At 39.5% G+C, this 25,153-nt stretch overlaps 1 protein-coding gene across 1 annotated transcript; it reads left to right on the plus strand.

The window, feature by feature from the left end:
* Positions 1-12,477: 12,477 nt before the first annotated feature.
* Positions 12,478-13,460, plus strand: LOC108063632 (mitochondrial 2-oxodicarboxylate carrier). The gene has a single exon (XM_017150780.3). The coding sequence runs from the start codon at positions 12,553-12,555 to the stop codon at positions 13,453-13,455; it is 903 nt and encodes a 300-aa protein (XP_017006269.2). The 5' UTR covers positions 12,478-12,552; the 3' UTR covers positions 13,456-13,460.
* The last annotated feature ends 11,693 nt before the right edge of the window (positions 13,461-25,153 follow it).

The raw sequence follows: 25,153 nt of genomic DNA on the forward strand, positions 1-25,153 counted from the left end.
CGCTTTGCAAAAATCTTCATCCAACTTAAACACAGAGGCAGACGAAAAATAGGAGTTTCCTTCGCTCAACCGCTTAATTGAAGTCGGATAAGGACGCCGAGAAAGAGAGTGAAAAAGTGTAGCATACCTACAGGGCTTTGGGCCATAAATCCTTGTGATTTCAGAAAGCGAGTGGAGCGAAGTCGCCGCAATCGATAAGCGCTTAATTGGCCACACGAAAGACATCTTGATGCGGTGGGCGGAGGCTGGGAAATCCCAGGCAATTGGCTTAGCCGTGAAATCAGGTCCGAGATGGCTAAATGAAGTTGCCCATTGGCAGTGGAATTGTCAGATTATAGGGGTTTCCTTTGCCAAGGTTTTCCACCTCTTTAAATGATTCATTAAAATGTAGCGGGTATGAAACTTTTATGCCTGACCAAAGGACCATAATTGCGGAAAGTTTTCATTCCCCCCGAATAAAGTGTGTGTAAGCCACAAAAGCTGTTTTCCCACACACTTACATATGGTCCCATTTTATGAGGACAATGAGTGGCGGTAGCGTGGGATCAGATCACATTGTAAATAAAACATTGTAGAATATGACAAAGGATCCGTACCGTAAAATGAGCAGCGACCAAGAGTTCCATAAAACAAAATTTCCCAAAAAACTGTGAAAAAGGCAACGGCAAAGTGCCGCGAGTGCCGTCAAGTGCGAAATTTAAATTTGCATAAATTATACAATGGGCAGAAGCAGACCCCCGAACAAAAAAAAACAGACAACGGAAACCAACCACAAACACGAAAGACAAAAGCTCAAAATGTTCCGAACAAATTTTTTTGTGTAAAGTCATGAAATATATATGCGATAATCATGAAGGCGTGAGATTTGAGTGGCCATAAAGTGTTTGACAAGGGAGGCACAATGAGTGGAATGGGGTTTATGAAGGGATGAAGAACTGGGGGTCACTATAATGACCAGCGAAAATATTTACGGGCGAAGGAATAAATTACTTTTAAATTAAGTTAAACTCGGCATTTGGAGGGATTTACAAGAGAGCTTACTGAAATTCCTTGAAAGTTATGGGTTATAATTTTTAATTTATTTTGAATTAATATTTAGTCCAACCAATTAAATTTTCTTATTTATGTTGATCAGCTTCCTGAGTAGATATTTGTATGCCTACTCTTCTTCTTAACTTTATAAATCCACAATTATACTGAACTATTTTAAGTTATTTTAGATCTTTAATTTGTATTCTTACGTTAAAAGTCTAAAAACATTGGTCTTTTTCTTTCTTATCATATTATTTTTAACACGTTTCCAATGCGACATCTTCGACCTCTTAAATACCGCTTATGAAACGCAAATCCCGTCAGCAAAAACTTTTACAAATAGCAACAATTGTGTGGAATATTCGCAAGCATTAATCACAATAACTAGCCCCAAGCCAACTCAAATCTGCTGCCCTTACTAACCAAAACAGAAGCCGCAAAATCCCCATAAATACAATAGCAAACTATTAAATATAAGCACACACACCAACACATATGCATACAGGACTGACTTATTCCAGGACATTTGGGGAAGGGAAAGGATACGGCTACCCCAAACAAAAACCCAAAAACCGCAGCTTGTCATAATAAAAGGAGGAAAAGGCGACGGAGGGTGGAAGTACGTTATATTGGCCCAACCAAACGGCAGGACATCTACAAAACAAAAGGAAAGGAAAGGATGGATGGATGAGTGGGAAGGGGGACCTGATGGACATGGGCTAGTCGAGGTCCTGCCGAGAGTCCCCATCTCTGCTACTTTGGTACGTGACTTTGTGATTTTATGAGCGCCGAGAATGCCACACGTACTCGGCAAGGATTTGCTTTGCCCAGCACTCCGCCCCTCTCGAAATCCCCTGCATTAACACTCAACTAGTGGGGAGTCCTGGCAATGCTTTTTATGGCTGTGTTTAGTGAAAAAAAGGATTCAACTTGATTGCACCCCCAGGAATCTTCAGCCTGTATAGGGACGGGTATATTGGCCTTATGGCGAATTTAATTGGCCAAAGGAACAGAACGAGAGGGCTAATCCCGGCCAATTAGGAACCTCAGACAGGCACTCGAAGTGATCGGCATTACAGGCATTCTCAAGCGTAAATTCTGGGCCATATTTTTCGCCTTTCTGGCCGACCTGAAATGAAAGTAATTCCATTTGTTTGAGGCAAAAGATCACACTTAAACTATGCAGCCCGGGGGCAATTTAATGCAAAGTCGTCTGTAAAGTTTCCTTCCATTCCTCGTTTTTTGTATTCCTTTGCTGCCCCGTTTGAATTTTTTTAAAGCCCAGTTCAGAAATGTTTCAAGTGCACCGAAACAAAGAGTAAAAAATTCAGATACAAGGAAAAAGGCATTCTTTTTTATTTTTTTTGCCAGCCAGAGAGGAAGAAATTGAAAGACAGGAGCAGCAGGAGTGTTGGCCCGTCTGGCTGCGGATTTCCTGATGATTTTATTGGGCCGCCAGCAAACATTTTTGAGTGTTGCCAGCAGCGGTGGACTGCGGAATGCGCCAAAGTATTTGGTAACTTTTTTCTGCCTTGCCGGAGGCCATCCAGCCAAAGGATGCGGCATAAAGGATTAAGCCTGGGTAGCCAGCAGGCTTGTAAATTGTTCAGCCAGTTTTTGCGCTGGGTGTTTCTTAAATTTCATTCTATCTATCCGTTTGCCTTTGCCCCAGAAGAAAGCGAACCGAAGACGACACAATAAAATGTGGCAAAATATTGAGCATTTGTAATGGGCAGCAACAGGAGAAGGAGGCGAATGCATCCTTGGGATCCTTCTTCCCGTCACTCCCACTTGGGTTTAGTTCGCTCGCCGACTCCCTTATTGCAGCCGACAACCTGCAGGCTACTTATGGCTGCATATATAGCAGAAACCAGGCCCCATATCCCACCTCCCAATTCCCGCTTTCAACACATGTGTATGTGCTGTACTATATTTCAGCCAGAGTTCCTCCTCCTCGGGCTTTACGTATCGCTGCTTATAGACTGTGGCAGGGCTTCTGGGCAACTTACTTAGCGGTTGAGTGCAAATCTTAGGCGAGTGTGTGTTTGCCTGCACACACGAGTGTGTTTGGGGGAGTGTGCGAAGTGGCTGTTTTGTAGATTTAAGTTGCAGTTACAGCGCGGGTGTGTTAAACATTTGGCCTGGCTATAACACATAACGTGAATATGATTGAAGTTAGCCCTGAGGGCGCCGTAATCTGCAAATACAGAAATTGCAACAGGGGCATTGGGCAAGATTATGGCTTTAAAAGGGGTTTCCAGAAACTAAGATCTATTAAATCTAAAAACTTCTAGAACTAAAAATTATAATTTTTCGGCGGTTTAAGGAAAGGAAATTTTTTAAAGTTTTTTTAATCTTTTTGTTAAAAAAATATTAAATTAAATTTCTAATTAATTAATAACTTCAATTTTATTAAATACTTTATTGTTTTCCTGATAAAAATAAAACACCACAAATCTATTTTAAACTTCTTAGTCAACCCTCCTTTTAGTATTTCACCTTTTAAAACTTTTACCTAAAACTGGCCAAAATTCTAGCCAACAGCTTCACCAAATGCTGCTCACAATTATCACCCACAAATAGTTGGTAAACCGGAAGAAGCACAAAAATGTTTATAATTTTATTGAATTTTTGCATTACTTTTCCCTAAGCCTTTATGTCCATGTTACCGGCAAGACATTGCCCTGCCGACAAATGATTGTCGCTATTTTAATGCCATGAAGTCATAGACCAGACGAGTCGGCACTTGAATCGTTAATCATTTGCGGCGAAGAAATTACGTATACGTCAAGTGTAGCCGGTCAGATAAGCGGCCAAGAAGACTGAGACAGAACGAGGGTAAAGGAGCGAGACAAGGTTAAGGTTTGAGTGGGACAAAAGGGTTTATCGTTTGATAAATGGCCCTGGAAGTTCCCCAACCTCAGAATCCACCTCTTTCTTGCCCATTTTCATATGTTTTCAGTTGGGTTCAAGGTGAATCCGTGAACTGGCTTTGTGCCCAGAAATGGGCGGAAACATAGGATGAGATGCGACATTCGGGGATAAAATTATGCAAATGAGCGCCTTCGACCAGGGAGCCAAACAATTTGTCAGTCGTTCAGGAGGAGAAGGAGTGGCCAAAAAACTTTCAAGTCAAATCAATAGAAGACCTCGATTGCAATTAAAATAGTTGCAGGAAAGTTTTTACCCATCTAAAGACGTGACTGAAAGGGATTCACTCTCTAATTGGTCACAAGGGAAAATCAATAGAAGCTCTCAGCCGCAAATCTGTGCTACAATTCCACTAATCCAGCTTCATATCAATCGAATCGACAAATGCAATTTTACAAGCAACTGAAGACAGACAATGATTATCTGCGTAAAAGAAGTGGGTTTTTCTCATCGGATGAGACTCAGTCAATGGGGAGACTTTAGCAGTGGGTGTTGCACATTTTTATGCAGCCTGTTGTCTGTCTGGCATTGCACGGTCCTCCCACCCTCCCTTATCAGGGACCCAACCCCTTTGATCACCCCGCCGACTGTCATTTAACTGTCAGTTTCTCTGCTTGTTTGTGTCGCCCCGCTGTCGCTTAAACGTCGCCTCAGGAAAATCGCTGGGGGCGGCGGAAAAGGACGGGGCGTGGCTGGAATACAAATGGGAATATTCTTCTGGGCATATGTACATATGTGCGACTCTTTGCGGTGATTATCTCCGCGGCCTGCCGGATATTTTACTCCATCGAGCGGGAAATTGGCCAAAAGATAATTGATAAAGAAATCGGAAAATAAGTCAATATTGGTTAAGCCAATTTGTTGGCATTTCTTAAGTGTTAAAGCGAAGATTTATAAAAATATCTAAAGATTCAATAACTTTTAATCTTATTATTGTATTTTTTATATTAAACAAATGTAGATAAACTTTAAAAATAGTCATTAATATTTAAAATCAACTAACTGTTTAATTTCAGAGTTTAACAAGAGTTACCACCTGCTTAACTCCACATTAACCCCACGCTAGCCCTAACCCAAGCCTTAAATTTAATAATATCACATTCCTGTCAACTGCCTCACATTTTGTAGCCAAAAATCCGAAATTCCGGCTGCCTTTCAGCCTAATTGATTTCATTGCAACCACTTGCAGGCCAGAAAAACGAAAAATTTAAATAAACTAGTTAGCCAAGAGCCATGAAAAAGTGCACAAAGAAACCGGGATGGACTAAAAGCCAAACGGGAAACATATTTTAGCCATGAAATTTATGCCGCCACACACTAAATGAATTTCGCAGACCAAGGACCTTCAGCAAGCCAGGACGAGAACAGCAGCAAGGCAACAACAACAGGAATAGCAACAAAGGACAAATGCAAACAATGCAGATAATTTAGTTGGCGGCGGATAGTTTTGCAACAAAAGCACAACAGGGAAAGAGATCTGGCTGGACTATAACCAGAAAAGCGAAACGGGGGAAAGCGCGGGAAATTCGTTTGCCCAACTAGGCCTGCCAACTTGTTTAAATTGGCGCTAACTCAACGGAAAAGTGGGTGGGGCAGTGGCGGGGGCCGGAAAATCCATTGGCACGCCACAAAAATAGTTAACTTTGTGCAGGCAACGTTTAAATTATGCAAGCTCCGCAGGACCTCGTCCATCCAAAGGCACCCACTCTACCCACTCGTCCTCCACTCACTTGTGTATGCTCCCTTGTTTGTTCGTTTGTTTGCTAAACGTCTGTCAGGCCTCACAAATGTTTGCATTTGGCATTCAAAAAGTTCATGCAAAATGAAATTAAGTTGACTCCGCAGTGGCTTTAAGGATTTACAAGCATCTAAGTATCTAAGCTGCTGCCTGTGCGCCGCCCCGGCCAAATGCAGCTCATTTAAACACATGTCACAATACTTTCGCACAGCTGTCACTTTGACAATTTTCTAGATGAGTTTCTTGCGATTTCGTCGACGCTTCCCCATACCGAGCATCCCGTCCCGAATCGGGGAAAAATGCGAATCTTTAAGCCATCTCGGGTTTGCTTGGTGTCTGCGTAGGTCTGTCAACGTCATCATCTCGCTCGTAATGTGGCTCCTCAAAGGACACCCCTCATCGGCATACGGTCCGCCTTCCAAGGATCTCGCACACATCACACGCCGGCTTCTTTAACTTCCAGACGCATAATGAAAACTTATATCACGGGTATTAGAGAAATTGCGTGCACATGTGGCCCCTGACTTTTGTCGAACGCCAGATGGGAAGTCTTAAAGTCTAAGCGCTTAGAAGTGGATTGAACTATTAGATAATAATCATATTTGTTAGCTTTCCTTACTTAAATTCTAAAGGTTACTATACAAACTAATAAAATATTCTTGGACTCTACAACGCTCAAAAAATTTAGAAATCTCGCCTTCAAATCATCAGCCCTTGAAAATGAACAAAAAATGTTTTTGTTTTTTGAAAATTTGCCTTTAAATCTAGAAATTTTCTATAATGTTGACCATTTTCAAAAGCTGGCAATTCAAAGGAGAGATATCTAAATTTTAGAAATAAATTCATACATTTTTTATTTATTCTTTTAGTTTTACTTATATTTATAAATATCTCCCCTAATATATTAATATTACACAATTGCATTCTTATCCCAATCTTTTATAACAGAAATATGAATAAAGTCCTTCTTCCTCAGGCACTCAAGATTATCCTGAAAAATCTGTTTCATTACACAAACTTATATAGTAAACCGCCAAAAAAAAAGTGGAACCTCTTCGACTTTCTTTGCATTAGCGAAATTAAAACCCATGACCGAGGAGTGCGCTTCCCTGGTAATCCTATTCCTCTAGTTGGGTGGCATAAAATTTCATAACAACAGTCCTTGCCCCAAATGCGAAGGATGCGCTTTGTGGCACCCACATCCGTATCCGCATCCTCATCCTCATCCGCAGCCGCATCCGCAACCGTATCCGCTACATCTTCGTGTTCGCGGTTTTCTAGGAAGTAAATTTCGTTATCGTTTATTATTATTATTATGCGCGATGTGTGAAATGTCTAAGTCCGGCGTCTTCCCGCCCACTTGATTCTTTGCCAGTGTCGGTGTTTGTGTTGTGACGTGGGAAATAAATTTATATTCATAACACACAGGACGAGCCGGGGAATCGTGGGTAGGGGGATGAAGGGCGCCCGACATGCATACAAAGTGCTTTATGTGTGCCACAAGATGCTGAAAGATGGCTCCTCCTAGATGTGGGCCGTTGCTCCAGTAGCATTCCATCAACAGACTCTGCAAGTTTTTTGATTAAACTCGAGTGCCTCGGCAGTCAGTGGGTGCTTTTTGGGTCTGCTCGGTCTGTCCTTCTGCCTGGTATGGTAGCTTATTAAAGCCACGTCAAGTGCGTGTCGGGAGTAAAGTGCTGGTAGAGCATGTGCAGCTAATGGGATTAGCGTTGCATCCGGAGAGGACGAGCTGCCTCTGAGGTTCTGAACAGAGCTTCTTCAATCTCCTCATATTGATTACTAATTTACTTTCCAGAGCGTACCTCCCCACTCTCAACTTTCCACTAACTTTGGGTACAGTGTAGCTTCTTCAACTCGATGTTCCAGTTTTTCTGATAATTAAATTAAAATTTATTTATTTATTGACTTTTGTTATAATAGCAGACGTATTCCTAAGCCAGATTAGAATTTTTAATTCGTTTAACCTTCTAATTAGGCACTAGAATGCAATAATTGAGTACCTTGAATATTAGACACCCGTTACTCAACTAAATGAGTAAAGCGGGTAGTCGGAATATATAGCTCCATCTACCGGAAAAATAATCGTTTTCCAACGAATTGGGCCCATGTCAAAAGTTGTTTTATAATAATCTTTAGTTTAAGATAAAATTTGTTTAGTATTTGGCTAGAAATATCGTTAAGTCTTACGTCCATTAATAAGTGTTAAGTTGTAGGTGCATTGTTTTAACTAAAGAATAACCATTTCGATCCTCAGAAGATTGACTGTAGCACGTCAGCCCATCAGATGCACACGCAGACAGACGCAGATAACTCGATTTCAGGTAGCCAAACTTGGCATTAACATGACGGCACGACGACAACGACCAAAGTTGAAACATGCGTCTGGAATCCCCGACGCTGGACAACTTTGTCGTAATATAAAATGTACAAAGGACAGGTAGTGCATAGTTTCCCGAACAGCAGGGGACAGTCTGAGAGTCTCAGAATCTCGGGGTCTGTCGCCAAACTAAGCCAAGCCAATGCCTTCCAGCCACATAAAGTCCAAGTTCCACTCAAAGTCATTCATGCATAAAGTCAAACGGCAGCCGAACATCGCAGCACAACAATCAAAAAAGCGTTTCTGAAGTCAAAGACGCCGCCGGGCAACTGGAACTATCGAAAAAGGTGGAACTGGGAATGGAAATGGGCATGGAAATGAGTTGGGAATAGGCGAGCGAATTGGAATGGGCCATGTGCAGAGCAATAACTTGCCAAACTGACACCATGTCCCTGGGGTCTACTTTTTTCGGGAAGAGTGCGCGCGTTGTATCGATAACGGTTAGTCTGCATCCCAAAAAGGGGGTGGCGCCAAGGGCAGTTAAACTAGTGCATCTGTTCATCATATGTCGGAGGACATCCAGAGGATTACAGTGCCCGAAAAGGTTGTCACTTAAATATTTAAAGAAAGCTTTAAAATTTAAAATAATCTTTTCTTGATTCCTTTACTAATACAGACTCTTTTTGCCAGTAGTCATCATAACAAATTATATTTCCACCTATTAATAACATCAATTACTAACTTTGCCTTCTTTAAAATGCGACACATTACATTTTTGCCAAGGGCTATTTTTGCTAAAAATGTTTGTAATTTAATCTTCAAAATTTTGCAAAATATTTTTATTTCACATTTCATGAATACTAGAAATTCCAGGGAAAGTAGCGTCAAATAATGAATTTTAATTAAATTTATGCTTGCCTTTGATAAAATATATTATTTTCAAATTATGACCTCGACTTCTGGCTGGCATACATGGCGAATGCGCAATTTTTTGGGTAACTTTGTAAAATGTATAAATTTCCTAAAAACAAAATGTATTAGTTTTCGCAAACATATTTTGTTTTTTGTACATTGGATTTCGCATAATCAAATGAATATTTTTTTTTATTATTTCTACGATTTTCTCCCACTGCACCTGGCTTGGCAAACAATGAGAAATCATGCACAAATCGAGCAGATTGCATATTTCTTATTTCCTACGCTGGCGATTTTTAATTTTTTATGCGAAATGCAGTTGAGACACGACTGCGACTGCAGATCTCTTTCCCCGTTTTCCGCCGCCATTTCCATTCCGATTCCCCAAAAAATGCATTCCCCGTTGGCCAAAAGAAAAAGATGAGGAGGCGAAACCCAACCGCATTCCTCGCCTTTTGCCATTTTTCGAACGCTATATTTTGTACGCTCGTGTGTGACTTGTAAATTTCCCTTGTCGGACTCTTAGAGGCGCTTGATTGAGCTCACGTTCGCTTTTTCGCCGGCTTCTCCGGTCTCCGACTTCTTCTGCATCCGTCTTTGGGTTTGACTGTCAGACGAAGTGCACACTTCGCATGACTTTTTATTCAAAATATATGAAATGGAGTGCATACTCGAATAAGCCCTGAAATTAAACCGGGCTTGGGAAACGCTTTTTATTTCCCCCGTGAGTGTGAGCGAAGTTTGCCGCAATTTTCGTTTAGTTTTCGGTCGGTTTTGAGTCCGGACGTGAGACCCACAAATTCCTGGGGCCCAAATGAGTTTCCAAACTTCGACATCATTGTCTTTAATCAAAGAGCATTAAAATGTGCATGCGCTGAGCAATACCCTAATCCAACTGCTACTTCCCAACCCCAACACATATCCCCATTCGAATGCCTTTCTCATCGAGTCTGTACTTCGGAGTAACATTTTTGCATGTCACACGGCGTATTGCGAAACATGAGTATGTAAATTTTTTGCTCTGCTCCTTTTCCCAACTTTCCTATACTACGGGTGTATACTGAGCTCTTATGGGTGTTCCCTATGCCATTATACTGTATTAAGTACAGAGTTGATTTCACATGTGTCCCCAAGTAAGGGTGGCTGCTGTGAAAAATGTTGCAAAGATGCAAAACAACTGTTGGCAGTTTGTCAAATTTGATTTGTCATACATCAAATGGCTTTAAAATGACAAGGAGATGTGTGATGTGCTGCTGACAGCGGGCGAGGAGCTTTGGCTTTGGGGTTTTTTCCCCCACTTTCTATTCGTTTCTTTTAGGAAATGTCGTGAAGGGAAAAAATTCAGATGAGAGCTGAGTGAAATTCTGTCGGCTTCTGTTTTTTTTCTGCTGTTGAAAAAAATGTCCAGCAAATAACTAAAGTGTTGACGTGTAAACTCAACTGTGGGTTGTTCTTTGACATGGGGTTGGTCATAGAAGCAGGCACAAGATAAGGGTTCTGCTAATTAAATGGTTTGTGTAAGCAGAATATTAAGTAATAGGATAACAGGAGACAAACCGCAAGGACAACAACAGCAAACCTTTTAAACAATATTAAAACACGAAAAAGATAAACTTTTAAACTTAAAACTTTAAACTTTTTGTTTAAAAATAAACTTTTACAAAATAAAATCGTCAAAATGCTACACGAAGATAACTTGAGTTGAGCCTTTTTAAAATTTTCAAAATCTTAAAAATGTACATAAAATCAATTTGCTGGTGGATTGTAAATAAATTTGTTTAATAGATTTAAATTTAATTAATTTTTTTAAGAAGCAAGAACTTTGTCGGCCTTCCATTACCGCAATAAGTCTTTTATGACCGAAATCGGTTTATCAGAACTGGAGATAAAAAAATATGCCCAAAATCAAACAAAAATTTGAATGTGTCTTTTCCTTAATCAGAGACCTCAACTTTACCGGAACACCAAAGTGTAATAATGTTTTATTGACAAAATAAATTTTTAAATAACCTTAAATTCATGGTTCCCAACCTAGAATTTCTTCCTTTCATTGAACTGCCATCTATCAAACGGATGTTGAACCCGGCTAGCTTCTCGACTTAATAGTCCAGTCATCAGTCACTGGGCCAACTCCAAATGCGGCCAGCTCAAGCCGCAAAGTGACGGCACTTAAGAGCCCTGCTCATTGACTTAATACTCTAATATAAATTTAACGCTCTCCATCAGGAGTGCGGCCACCTCAGACCCAGGATGTGAGGATACCAGGATGCCAGGATAGCAGAACATGAGGGACTGGGGAGCAGCAGCCGGCGGCAATGAGCTGACTTATGAACAACGACCTGGGTAACCCGACGCCAAAAGGTACTTGAGGCCAACAAGGCAGGCAGTCAAGGAGCAGCTGAAGGACATGGAAACGAAACTCATTTGCCTCATCAGGCGGCGAGGAGAATAGGACGCTCCACAGTTGGTTATCGCCAGGACCTGGTCTGCAATTGTGCAGCGTGACAAGCAAATTGCCAGGATACACACCTAGCCACAGACAATGTCGGTCCTTCACTCTGTTCGCGTGTTAAACTTCCATTCCGCATACAAGCCAAACAACCGCCACACACATTTCGAACTGGGCCAAAAGAGCTGGGATGTGGATGAGTATGAGGATGAGCTGTGCGGTGTTCGCCAAAGGGCTGGGACTGGCCTGTGCGACCATGACTAATTTGTTAGCAATTATGTTGGATTGACGTCCCGGATTGGGCCACATTAGCATAATTGTTGTTATGAGATCGCCCAGGAGTCCACCAGCACAACAGACATTTTGCAAAGGGGGTACAGGAGTGGAAGTTCCTACATCCAGTGCACTTGACATTCATTAACATGGCACTCGGAGATACACATTAGAGGGTGGTGGCTAAATATAACCTCAAGAGCAAGGGGCAATGTGTGATGGGGCGAAAAATAACAAGTAAGGAACTTTAAGAAAGTCCTTACAGCTGGCGACATCAGAGTCCCTTGACTGAGGAATATTAATTAACTGCAGTACAATAATTTCCCAAGTAAACTAAATTTGTACCCAACATACATATTCCTAATTTCGTATGAGAGCAATTTCTGTTCATTAACCTTGATGAATTGCTTGGCAATTAATGCTAAATGTATATTCGAAGAGCACTTTAATTCGCCATCTGGATTAAATATATTAATTGTAAAGTAAAGTAGCACGTAAGTAAATGTATCATTGTACTTATAAGCTCATGGAATCGTGGGATCAATCAGATATGTAAACTGTGAAGTCGTTAAATAATCTGATAAATTCTATACACTCCTTGTTAAAGATTTCATTTAACTTTTTTTGCAAATCCATATCATTCATATCATTTTTTTGTGATCTTCTGGACCTGACAGGTCTCAAAGGAATATTTAAAATCAAGGCTCATTTTCTATACAGTTTTACAATGATTCCATGATCTAGAATTAAAAAAAAACGTTTAACTTTTTTCCGTTGATTTCGAGTTGGCTTTTGGTCCAGAGTCGGAGGGGCTTTTCTAGTTTCGTCAAACAAAATGAATTTAGACGAAATTCGAAATTTGTTGTCATCGACCGAATGCCGATCCATTCAGAGGCGCCGGACCAATCTCAGGCGCACTGCCAATTTCTGGCTGGCGGGTTGTCGGGCTTCCTAGAGATACTCTGCTTCCATCCCCTCGATGTGGTGAAGTCCCGGATGCAGATACAGGGACCTCGTCCGATTCCCCGAGAGGTGTTCTATAAGGGCACTCTGGATGCATTCGCCAAAATGTATCGGTACGAGGGGCTGCCCTCGCTGTGGAAAGGCATTGTGCCGCCGATCTGCGTGGAAACTCCAAAGAGGGGTGCTAAGTTTCTGATGTACGAGTCGTTTAAGCCGTACTTCCATTTCGGTGCCCCTCATCCAACCCCTCTGACCCACGCCATGGCCGGTTCTCTGGCCGGCACCCTGGAGTCCTTCATCGTAAATCCCTTCGAGGTGGTCAAGGTCACACAGCAGGCTCATCGGGAGAAGCACCTGGAAACGCTGTCGGTGGTCAAGTATATCATCAAACACCAGGGCTTTGGCATCGGGGGACTTTATCGTGGGATTACGGCACTCGTGGCTCGAAACGCTGTCTTCCACTTTGGCTTCTTTGGTTTCTACAATGCGATCAAGGACATGGTTCCCATCTCGCAGGATACCACCTCTGAGCTCCTGCGAAAGATCACCATAGCTGGCTTCGCCAGTTCCCTGGCCTGCTTGATGAGCATTACTTTGGACATGGCCAGGTGCCGGATTCAAGGACCACAACCGATAAAGGGCCAGGTTAAGTACCGATGGGCTGTAACTACGATAATAACGACGTTCAAGGAAGAGGGGTTTCGGAGTTTGTTCAAGGGTCTGGGAGCGTCGATATTAAGGGTCTGTCCTGGTGGAGCCTTGCTCCTGGTGTCCTACGAGTATTTATATGAGTTTCTTAAAAATAAAAATATTTGATTCCTGATTTGATTTGGTCCTTGAACTAACACTAAAACAATCTCTTGCAATCAGAATTAATCATTCAGTAATTAATCGGTATAATTAAGTGTCGCAATGCCCCACGTTGGGCGCCAGATGTAACGACTCCTCACCATTTAACATCTCATTTACGTTAAGTGCTCAATAACTCCTGTAATTTTTCCACCGCTAATTACCCTTACTATCAAGTTGCAATCTGTATGCATCTCTGCTAATAATGGCCACCCAAACAATATAAATTAATCTTCGAGTCTCGAAAAAGCAGTTTCAATAGTTTTGTTGCATGTCTGTTTCTTCTTCTGCTGTTACAGTTTCAACTTCCGTTTCCGTTTCGGGGTTTCCTCGCACACACACACACACCCACACAATCAGACAGGGACATGACCGCAGACCGCAGCTCCCCATGTTTTACAATTTACACTTAATTGTTTAGCACGACAACAACAGAAACACCGAAAACAGCAACTGAAACGGCATCAACAAGACCGACAATTATAAGCCAGCCATAACAACAATTACAATTACACGGAACACTTACAGGGGAAATTATAATTAATTTATGCCGAGTGGTTGCGAGTGTTTGCCCGGACGCCTCTAAGTGAGCTACTGACTTGGTTTTCCTCCTACTTTTTCCTTATCTTTCCTTTTTTTTTTTGGTTTTATTGCACTTGACACTCGCACCTAATTGCGTGGTAATTGAAGAGTCCTGCAGGACGAACGGAATGGCAATTAAGAGCCATTACGGTGAGCAAAAGTGGAAGGTGGGAGTGGGTGAGAGTAAGAGGATCCTGGCTGCCTTTCCGCATTATCATATCTAAAATCAAGACCCAATTAAGCCGCTTAATTCCTATAAATCAAAGTTGAATGCTTGGCAAAATGGGACGACTGCAAATCAACTTTTGTTGCCATCAATCAAATTTTGAACCCAAACAGGACTTTTCCGCCCCCAATAAAGGGGGTGGCGAAATACAGTCATCAAATACAGTTTCATGCTTAATTAGTTTTAATGCGTAATAAGCATATTTCGGCTGAATTAGCCAAAAATATCGACCGTAACTGCGATTGCATCAACACAACTATATACAAATGTTCAATTGTAATGGCAATTTGGGCCTTAAAGTATGCTGTGTGCATTTTCAATTATTCATAGTTGAAATTGCAAATGCGTAATGAAATGAAATCAAAAGCAGAATTTCCGATATAGGTGCAGTTTGCAGTGGAAACCTAATTTCGTCTCTGCTCCCTCATCCCTCCTCCCGAAATTCAAAATCCAAAATCCTCAAACCAATCGCTTTCGTCCCCAATGGAGCGGAAATGCCCTTGAGCCGTTTGCCATGTTCATGTCGACGTCATTTTCCATGGTATAGTAATTACACTAATCTATGTTTCGAGTGTCTGTTTCTGTGTGTGTGGGTGTGCTGGCCTATGTAAATGCATTTGAAATTGACCCTGGAGACATTTTCGTTGGCCAGAAAATGCCACCCGAAAACACATTTATTGTTTTGTGCTCTTGTTGTTTGCTGTTTGTTTGTTTGCTCCTCAGTTTGTTTAATTGTTTGCCAGCTCCAAGTGTTTCTTGCTTGTTGGCAATTTGTCAAGCGGTTTAAATTTATTGTAACCAGATCTGAGAACGAGTATATCGAGTAAATTTAAATGATAGTTCTGGAGAACGCTTCATTAATTGAGTGAAATATGGCAAAATTGGAAATTTATAGTGTGCTTATTTACGGAACAACTAACTAATTTGATTCGATCATTCTCTAATGAAGCCCAAATAAAATTAAAACGCTAAAAATATTCCCATCGAGGAAATGTAAACTATTTCGCTCAGCTGCTCAATCAATTGCTAAATAAATTTTGCTTTGAAAAATTTCGAAAAACAAATTGAATTAACAGAGAAGTGCACAATGCAATTTAATTGCTTTGGTCAGTGAGAGTTGGTTGTTTTCTCCTCACTCCACTGCCACTGTGTTGGTCGTGTCTAGTCAATAAAATATGAATTATTTGAAATATTTAAACGTCCCAAATAAATCAAATGCCAACACTCAACACCATCAAAGCCGGAGAGAAGGCAAAAATTTACAAGTATTTTTTGTGTTGCTGAAATTGTGTGTCTGTGTGAGCTGTGCTAGCTGCCAAACAATTTTCCAACTGAGGATAATATTTTTTTATCAGGAAACAGCAAAAATTTGTGTTGCCGTTGTGGTTGTCTAAATAAATTTTTTATTGACCATGGTTAACGCTTCACTGGCCAATAACCAGAGACAGGCACAAGGGGCAGGGGCTTGGTGAAGGGGCAAAAACCACTGGAGAATGCCAAATTGTGGTGGGCTGAAGGGAGGGGCAGGGGCAGAGGGATGGGGCTGGGGGATAAAGGAGTGCTCAAAGTTCTGGCTTCCCACACAAACGCCTCAAAGCATGCCACAAGTTATTTTCACAGCCCAGCTCACTCACACAGCAGGCATTCAAGTGTGTGCGTGGTTGTGTCTGTGTGGAAACGAATAAATGTATGAATGAACGAATGAAATGCTCAAATTACACATGTTATACAATTGTTGGTAGGAAAATATGATTATGCCTTAGGGGGGAAAAAGGCCAGCAGAACCCCGAACACGCCCAGCAAATTTTGAAATGTCTAAACGTGGGCTCTGTGTGCGTTCTTAGAGGTGTTAATCTGGAAGAAAAAGGGACTACTGAACATAAATACCCTTATGTCCTACCTATATCATGTGGGAAACGAGATATATCTTAAGTTAGCACGTGAACTTTACTTGTATTTAACGAACTGAGGATGTAAGATGGATGTATGATATATTACATATTATATCTTTTGAATTTAAATATTTAAGAAATAAAACTCTAAGTACCGTTTTTATAACCATTATAACATTCATCCTCCTAGATATTCAACAAATTACTTTATATTTTATATTGCTTTTTTCTTTAAGTATATTTCGTCAAGGGTTTAAAATTGTAAGCTTGTAGTTCAATTGACATTGTAGTTCAATTAACATTGCTATGATTATGACATTTATTTCTATAATGGAAACTTTAATGAAATGCGTTCTCCGTGGCATTAATTCTAATTAAATATTAATAAAATATTTTTCAATGCCAATAGTTGATGAGACTTTAATATTGAAGTTTACTTTTAATAGCCTTTTTTTCAATGCCAATGAGTTTAGTTTTTTAGTATTATTAAAAATTAAAAAACAATGGTATCGACTATAGGCACAAGTTTTTCTTGAACTTAATATTAATTTAGATTTAAAATTAACAATTATACCTATATGATATATATTAGTTATAGAGCATTACCGATTCGTTGTTTCCTTAAACTATCACATTCCATAAATTCATAACACGTTTCCCAGTTACCGTATTTCGCATAGCCATCGACTGTTCAGACGGATTTTATCCTTCTTGACTGGCTTTTATTCTCGTATTTTACGTGTCTCATGTGCGCTCATTTTCAACTTTAAAGTAGAAGGAGCGTAGAAAGAACGAGTCGGAGGGCTGGTTGAAAATGAAATGAAATTAATATGAAGTTTGACTTAACGCCTCATAAATCATTGTCCAATTTTCAGACGACAACGATACGGGGACACGGGATTCAGGACTCTGGACTCAGGACTCTGGCGGAGAGCCGGAGAAAATACGGGCCATCCTGCGGTGGCATCGCTGTCCTGCTGACGTTGTAACACAAACACACTTAAAATGATTGAAATATATGTAGAGTCGGATATATGCGTAACATGGCACGACATTGCCTTATATATAGTACACATCCCGACTATATATTGGCTGGCTAGCGTCCTAGACGAGCGAAGACTGAAGACTTCCTCATTACACGCTTGTCACGTGCACATTTAACGTTCCGTTGCACACACACATCCACATCCACATAATTATACGCACACACAAGCAGGACCACCAACACCAAGGCATGACAGTCATTCATATTAATATTGTTGGTCAAAAAAAAAACAAGAGTGAAAAAACAGCGGCACGGAGAAACGACTCTTTAGACGCTAGAAAGACAGACTTGCATACCAATTTTTGGAATTTAAAGGTCTCCGAAAAAAATACAATTTAAAATCCTTAAACCTAAGTGCTACATGAAATTAAAATAAATAAAGCGACATTGCTACAAAAAAGACAAAATTAGATATCAAATGTAATTATTTAATTCAACTTTAGTATTATTTTAAAAATAATATTTTTTGCATTTCTCAATATCATAAATATATGAAACGCAATCTTAAATGTAAGAATTAAAATAAACGTTTTATCTTAATTAAAAAAAAAAAAACAAATAAATTAAATTAAGATTGTGGATGCTATGCAGTCAGTTTTAACAAAACTCTCCCACATTTAAAGGCTTAAACTACTGGACCAATGAAACTCAACTTAAGTCCCCCTGCACAACTTTAAGCCATGAAAAAACAATCAGAGGAAAACAAAAGCAAAGAAGAGCATATCAAGTCCTAGTTAAGTTAGTCGAAATTTGCGTTCCCACAACTGCTGGGATATGTAAATTTTTGCTGTGGACAAACTAGAAGAACAATATACAGCAATGCATGGCAAGTGTTTTTCAATTTGTTTTGCAAATTATGCAGCAAAGTGAGAACTCGAAAATGAAACTCCCCCAACCCAGAGGTCTGAAAATATTGTTAAAGTTAAATATTTAAGCAAAGAAGGTTTTTGGATGCACAAAATTAGCCTTTGAAAGTAGATTTATAAAATTAAATGGATTTTTCGTCCCTTAAAATTAATCTAATCCAATTGCCTGTTGGGAGTTTTAATTTCATTTGAAATTTTTGCACTATTTCGAATTAGGAATTGCAGCCAACAAGTTTGTGTGTAATTTACTGGCACAACTAAACAGACCCAGATGCGAGCAGGGTCATTAAGCTTGGACTTGAAACACTGACCACATGAGCCGCAACTACATGACGCCGTCGCCCCACTCAGGCACATATCCACACATCCGCATCCACACATCCGCATCCACACATTCGCATCCACCCATCCACATTCGGAGATAATTAAACATGCTGCGCACGTGCAGCGGCTGCTTTCAACATTTTATGCTTAAGCAAAAATGAAATAAAATGCGGGGAGCCCTAGGAGAGAATTCTAGAGGATTGGGGGATGGAATGATGTGGGGTACTCATGTCTGGGTCTGTGTTCCACAAATTGAACCGCAAGTAGACGGAGCAACTGCTGACCAACAACAGCAACAATTTTATATATATTAATTAAAAGGAATTTTACGCGCTAATGAAATAAAATGTGAAAGTGTGCGTATGTGCGAGGGGATGTTTAATAAGGATATGTGTGTGGGTAGGGTGGTGCATATGCAATGAAACAGAAGTCCACAATTTAATTTGGATAGAAAAAAAGGCACAAAAAAACAGATGCACGTTACACATACGCCCTGTGGACCACGTAGTTTTTAATGATATCTCAGGATCCAAAGGAGCGTAGTCCTTGCGGAGTCCTGGCAGTTCCAACAGCAGTTGCCGAGGAACTGAAAGAGTGTTAAGACGACTGCCAATACGGATTGGTTCCAACTGAGAACAAGTTGCCTGCCCAACAGGTTGGATCGAACCTCTGTTAAAGTGGGGGGCATTCGCCATATTTTATGGTCACTGTTAAGGTAATGATGTGTGGCCATTGGTAATTGAATATGTGGGGAGTTCGGGTTAAAATAATTAATGGCAGAACCAAAAACACTCATCTTTCCCAGCCGTTTTCCATTCATTATAATTACGGGATTCATTTTTATATTTTCCACTGCCACTGCACGTTTGGCAGCGACCTAAAAGCATCCCGAGATCCCTTTCCTCGAAAACTTACGTTCAAGGGATATCCATTTCCATCTGCTGCCCATGGCTGACCCATATCGTGGCACTTCTGTCAACGTTTTCTGACAAATATTGTGACAGCTGTCACCGAAAGCGAAAGTGACAGGCCACTGACCCGCACTTCCGGTTTGCAGTTGACTTTTCTGCACCCCCCATTTCACTGCACAACTGTACCTCGTGCGAAGGGATTTACCCTGACGCATCTTTATAATTGAAAATTAATAGTCGCTAGTTGCTTGTTTATGCATTCTCCGGCTGCCCCATCAACCTCTTTTTTCGGGCTTGCATTTCACTGGTTTCCACTTCGCATTTTCGGTGGTCGAATGATGGGTGTGGGTGGCAACCCTGGCCATTCCCGGAGAGTGGACACGCGTTCAGGCAAACAATACCAATTACCAGGCGCGTAACGGCGCGGCACAGGATATATGCCCAGGTTGGAGGATACGAGGATATGAGAGCCGGTACGTGTGTGTGAGCACTTCCTGCCTGCCCTCACATATTCATATAGATATATGCACGTGGATGAGCGTGGTGTGTGTGTCAACCATGGCCAATGCAGATGTCTGCTTGTGTTTGTTTTTTGCTGTTTGTTCGTTTAACTGACATTCGTCCAGTGTTATTTCTCCCTCCCACCGCTGCCCCCTCTTTTTTTTGGTTTTTTTTGTTTGGAGTCACTGCCTGACCGAGAAGCCATTGTACAATTTTAATTGGCGTTTCAGTTATTGAAATGTTGCACCCAGATCGATTTATACATGCCCTATTTATCAGGGTATCCTGCCAAACTAGTGTTGATCTTTTAAGACTGGAGAATAAATATCTGTCCAATTTTAGCTTTTGAGTGCTTAGTTTATCTGATAGTTATTAAAATAATAATGGTACAGCCAAAGCCTAAAACTAATCTGCAGAAATCGTAAGTTCTTAAATCTAACAAAACTATTCGAAAATTGTTTCTTAATATTTTTTCTCTTACAATAAATTTAAAATTTATTCACTTCTTTACAAACATTCACATTATTAATATTTAATCAATATAATTTTGTGTCACACAGAAAACCAAGGGTAGCAAAACTTCACCTTTAAAGAACATTATTTTCCGTTGTTTCCCAGGATATTAACAGTCAATAATGTCAGGGTTTTTGTCGAACATATGCGGCAGCGATTTTTCATTGTCGTGGCAACAATAAAACGAGTTTTTCCCTCTCAGTTGATCTTAATATTTTAATTTTTCCTGCATTTCACTTTTAATATGCTTAAATGCTGCTAAAGAAAAAAAACAATAACTATATGAAGTGTCACTTTTGACGCTGCGAATAATGATTGATTTTCCGCTTGAGCAGAGATTCTGAAGACTGCAGTGAAACAGACTAATTGAAATGCAACGAACTGCTCGTTTGAATTAAACTCAGTACTGTTTTTGTTTATCGTTTCAGATTTTGGTGTTAATAATAATATAAGCAGTCGACATAATAACAAAAACTCTAGTTCCCTGTCCCTGCGAAATCTTTAACACTTTCTCCCAAAATCTGCCTGCTCACGTTGGCGCCTCGAAAGGATTAAGTCATGCTGCTGTCATGCATAAATTCTGCAAGTTGTGCAACAGGAGGGACTCGAGGTGCGTAAAAAATGGTTCTGAATTTAATAATAATACAAACTTTAAAATATTGAGCCCCAATAACAACGATCTTATGTAAAAAATTCAGATTCAGATAATAATTAATTTAATAAATACTATAATTAATTTGTTTAATACCACTTCATTAATTTATTAAATCTCTAAATTATTTACAAAGTTTAAGAAATTAAATTAAGTATTTATTTTACTGTACAGCACTTCTTGAACACACTCACCAAACTTAAATCATTTGCTTTAACTCGGCCCGTCTCCAAATCATTATTAACATGATAATAGAGTTGTTGGGTCGTCACCAAATCACCAGCAAATAAGCCAAGTATCTTTCTAATTACTTACAAACAAGTCCCAAACCAAACCAAAACGAAACCCAAAAGCAAATCTGCGTAGCAGCAACACCAAAGACATTTGCTAATCTCTCAACAAAACCCCAAATCCGACCCTTTCTCAGCTCGTTATACTACATTTTGTGACAGTGTCATAAACGATTTAGGCAAATCTTACAATAATAATTTTCAACCAGTTTCACAGGGCTTTTGGCCAAGGAATTTTAAGCTACATTAAAGCAGATTTCATCCCAATTCTTTTGCCGGGATTTTCACTTTTCATTTACAAATTCTTGATGTTTACACTTTAGCTGCATCTCATAAATTATGAATTCTCTGAATGTGTACGATGTCCATATTTATATAAACAATTGATAAAGTATGTGCAGAAAATTTTAGCCACAGCAAGCGAATGTGTAAATGTTGGTTTTTTGCCTTTGATTTATTTGTTACATATTAAATTTTTAGATTTATGGGCTAGCACTTTATTTTGTCCTTGTACTGATTTTGGGAAAACTTTCTCTAAAAGTCGACACTGTAATATTGATTGTGAATAATAATAATAGAATAAATATAAAAAGATAACAAGTTTAACTTAAGTTTTAAGTATATTCTTGTGAAATATTGTTATTTAAATTAAGCTATCAATATTTATATAATCTATTTTTCAATTTTTATATCACAAAACGACATTGAGTTCAATCAAAAATTTTAAAACAATATTTACGCAACTAAAATTGAATTTTAACATCTTTTTCAAACATTTGCATAGGAGAATTAATGAAAAATTTGAATAATTCAAATATGCTCATTTATTCAATGAAAATTAAATGTTTATGTTAGAAAGCAATTTAAAATTTATGCTTACTTATATTGAATTGCTTATTTGGTCTTTAATATCAGCGTGACATATTTTCTGATTTAATTCTGATTTCAACATCATTATTCAAATTGCCTTTCTTTGATTTGCATTCCGAAAATTCACAAAAGCATCAAGCCATACCGCAGACATTTGGCGACAATTTAAAATTTCAATACATATTTAATTTGTAACATTCGTTCGGGGTAAAACTATGTACAAAGGGCAAATTGAAATAACTGTCAGGCGTTCCGTGTCAAATTAAAATAATAATAAAAGCGCAAAAAATGAACGAAAACTAACAATGTGAAATTGAATAAAAGTGACCGAAGAAAGGAGCTGAAAAAACCAAATTAACCGCGAATTACAAATCAATTTAAATGCGCCAAACTTTTTTCAGAAGCCAAACAATGAAACTTCTGGGTATTCTATTTCCACGGAAAAGCCGAAAACTTTTAATTCAATTCCTGTCTCGGGCATGTCAATGAGTTTGTCTTTGTGGGTGGAGGCCTCTTTTGGCCTCTTGAATGCAACATTTTCGGTCGTCGGGGAAGAATGGAAATTTGTTTAGTAAATTAAAAGTACTTAAAGTGCAAGTCAAGATCCCAGTCTTCCTCCTCCTAATATCATCCATATAATATCCCCTACTCCCCCGCTTCAACCTGCGGCATTATGTATTCTTTTTTAAAACATGCAAAATCACGTCTATGCATCTTAATAACTTTTCGTGCTCGTGCAAACAATGCGAACGTGAAAGTTGAATAGGTTTGGCTTAGTTATCAGAGGGTTCCCGTCTACGTTCTCGCAGGAGCAGGACTTTCTTGGGGGCTGAACGCGGAGGTGGTTCGGTCTATGGTCTCTCAATGCATAAATCAAATGTACATATTGTAGTTGAAGTTAAACTTAATTTAGTTTCTGGGAGTTCCGAACAAGTTTCGGAAATCGAGGGTGGTCTTTGAAATCAGAAAGAGTCACAAGGAAGTTTTAAATGGAGAGCGTGCTTTGATTTTTGCCCAAACCATTTTGTTTTTGTTTGTATTTTGTAAAGTATTTTGAAAACCAAATGTTTAAAACATTTGAAAATTTTGTAATTAAAAGGACGACTAGGAAGTCAGAGAACTTTCGCATGGTAAAACCGATAAGCGTATGTATATGAAAAGACCAGAAATTTACCATACGCATATCGATGTTTTTTCTGTGTGTATCTTGATGCAAAACCCATGTCATATTTATTTAAAAAAAATCATGACTATTTTAAAGCAGTCTCATGACTTAAAAGGTTCGCTAAACCCTTGAATAAGGTCTTGGGATTCCTCGCTATAGGTCATCCTATTCCAGATGTCAAAGCCATAACCATAACTTTGTTAGCGAACACATCCATTCCCATTCCCATGCACACATGAAACAATTGAATCGAAAAGAAACCAATCAGTCAACAGGGGGATTCTCCCACGGAACCCACCGAGTGCAGCAGCACAAAAAAGCCAACCAAAAAACAAAGTAACAACAATACAAAAATTAATTGATGACGTGCACACCCACACACACTCGCACAGATGACGCACCAACACTAATTGGCAGCAGGAGCAATGTGGCGCATATATGTATATATAGCCAGGAAGTCGATTTGATAACGGCGCAGGATGCGATGGGCGGCATAGGACACCTCCTGCCGTTTTGGTTATGAAACATCCGAAACGGGTAGCTGTAACCCCGGCTTTCGGAGGCGGGTTAGAGGACGGTGTGAACATGGCCAAATCGATGCAGACATAGACGAGCAACAATCAATCAATTAAATGCCTGACTGCAGCTCCAAACAAACCGAGCCACAATAACCATAACATGACCCCCCTCCGCCGCAGCCTCCCCTAAAAAGGATAATGTTCGGCATGCAAAAGTGAGGCTACCTTTTAGCCAGCCGGCAACACTATTAAAGATTTATTCATGTTTCTCTCGACTCCGGGCTAACTCCGGCTTTCTCTGGGATAGTTTGCCAATTTAAGTGACAGCCTGGAATTTTTAGAGTTCCCTGGATGACTAATGCGGCAAACGGAATTTTCATGAAGAGAGATGTGCGGGACCAAAGAAGAGCATTTTATATTGCCAAGAATATCAAAAAATCGTTTAAATTGACCGACAAATAGCCATATATGCTCAATTTTACATCTGTATATTTTTGGGATTTACACTTATATCGAAGAGAGTAAAAGGGTTTTAGTTCTGAAAGCCAAAAATTTCTGTCTCAACTTTAATTTTCCTAATAGTAAAAGAAATCGTTTGAAAAAATGAAAAAAAAAAAGTTGATCATCCGGGATTCCCAAAAATTCTTTTTTAAATGGACCAACAAATATTTGAATTTGAATGGTTGAATTTCTTAAAATTGTGTGTGTTTGGGGCCAGGTCTTGGTTGTTAGACGTTCCGCTTTTGATTCTATACCGCCCAATTGGAGAACACGTTAGCTCAACTTCAATGACTTTCCTTTATTTGAAAATGACCCAACAATAAAACCCGGCTTCAAGCCAAGATAACAAATCCACAAAAGTTATCGAAAAGTTGGAACCCCGGAATCGGTCCTCTTTGTATTAATATACGATTTCCACACGCGAACAGTGTGTAAATCCAAATTATTTAATTTTAATCGCATAATAAACAAATAAATAATAATATGTCACAGTTGACTTATTAACTTTTTAGTCTACACATGTGCATAATATGTCACAGTTGACTTATTAACTTTTTAGTCTAAACATGTGCTAAAACCCTAATTTTTCCAACTATTTTGCCTTATCAGACCTCTTAATACCGCCCAATCAGTCTAGTCAGATGTAATTAAGTTGAATAGCTAAGCCGAACTAAAATTCCCTAAAAAAGATCATAAACTGTAATCACCTACTGATTAACTTCTTGTGAAATATTGAGAAAACGTGAACGCGTGGAAAGTCCAAGAAGTCTAATCTAATCGAAGTTGATAAGAATTAAAACTATAAGAGA

Source organism: Drosophila takahashii, chromosome 2L (assembly GCF_030179915.1).
Source record: "Drosophila takahashii strain IR98-3 E-12201 chromosome 2L, DtakHiC1v2, whole genome shotgun sequence".
Taxonomy (NCBI): domain Eukaryota; kingdom Metazoa; phylum Arthropoda; class Insecta; order Diptera; family Drosophilidae; genus Drosophila; species Drosophila takahashii.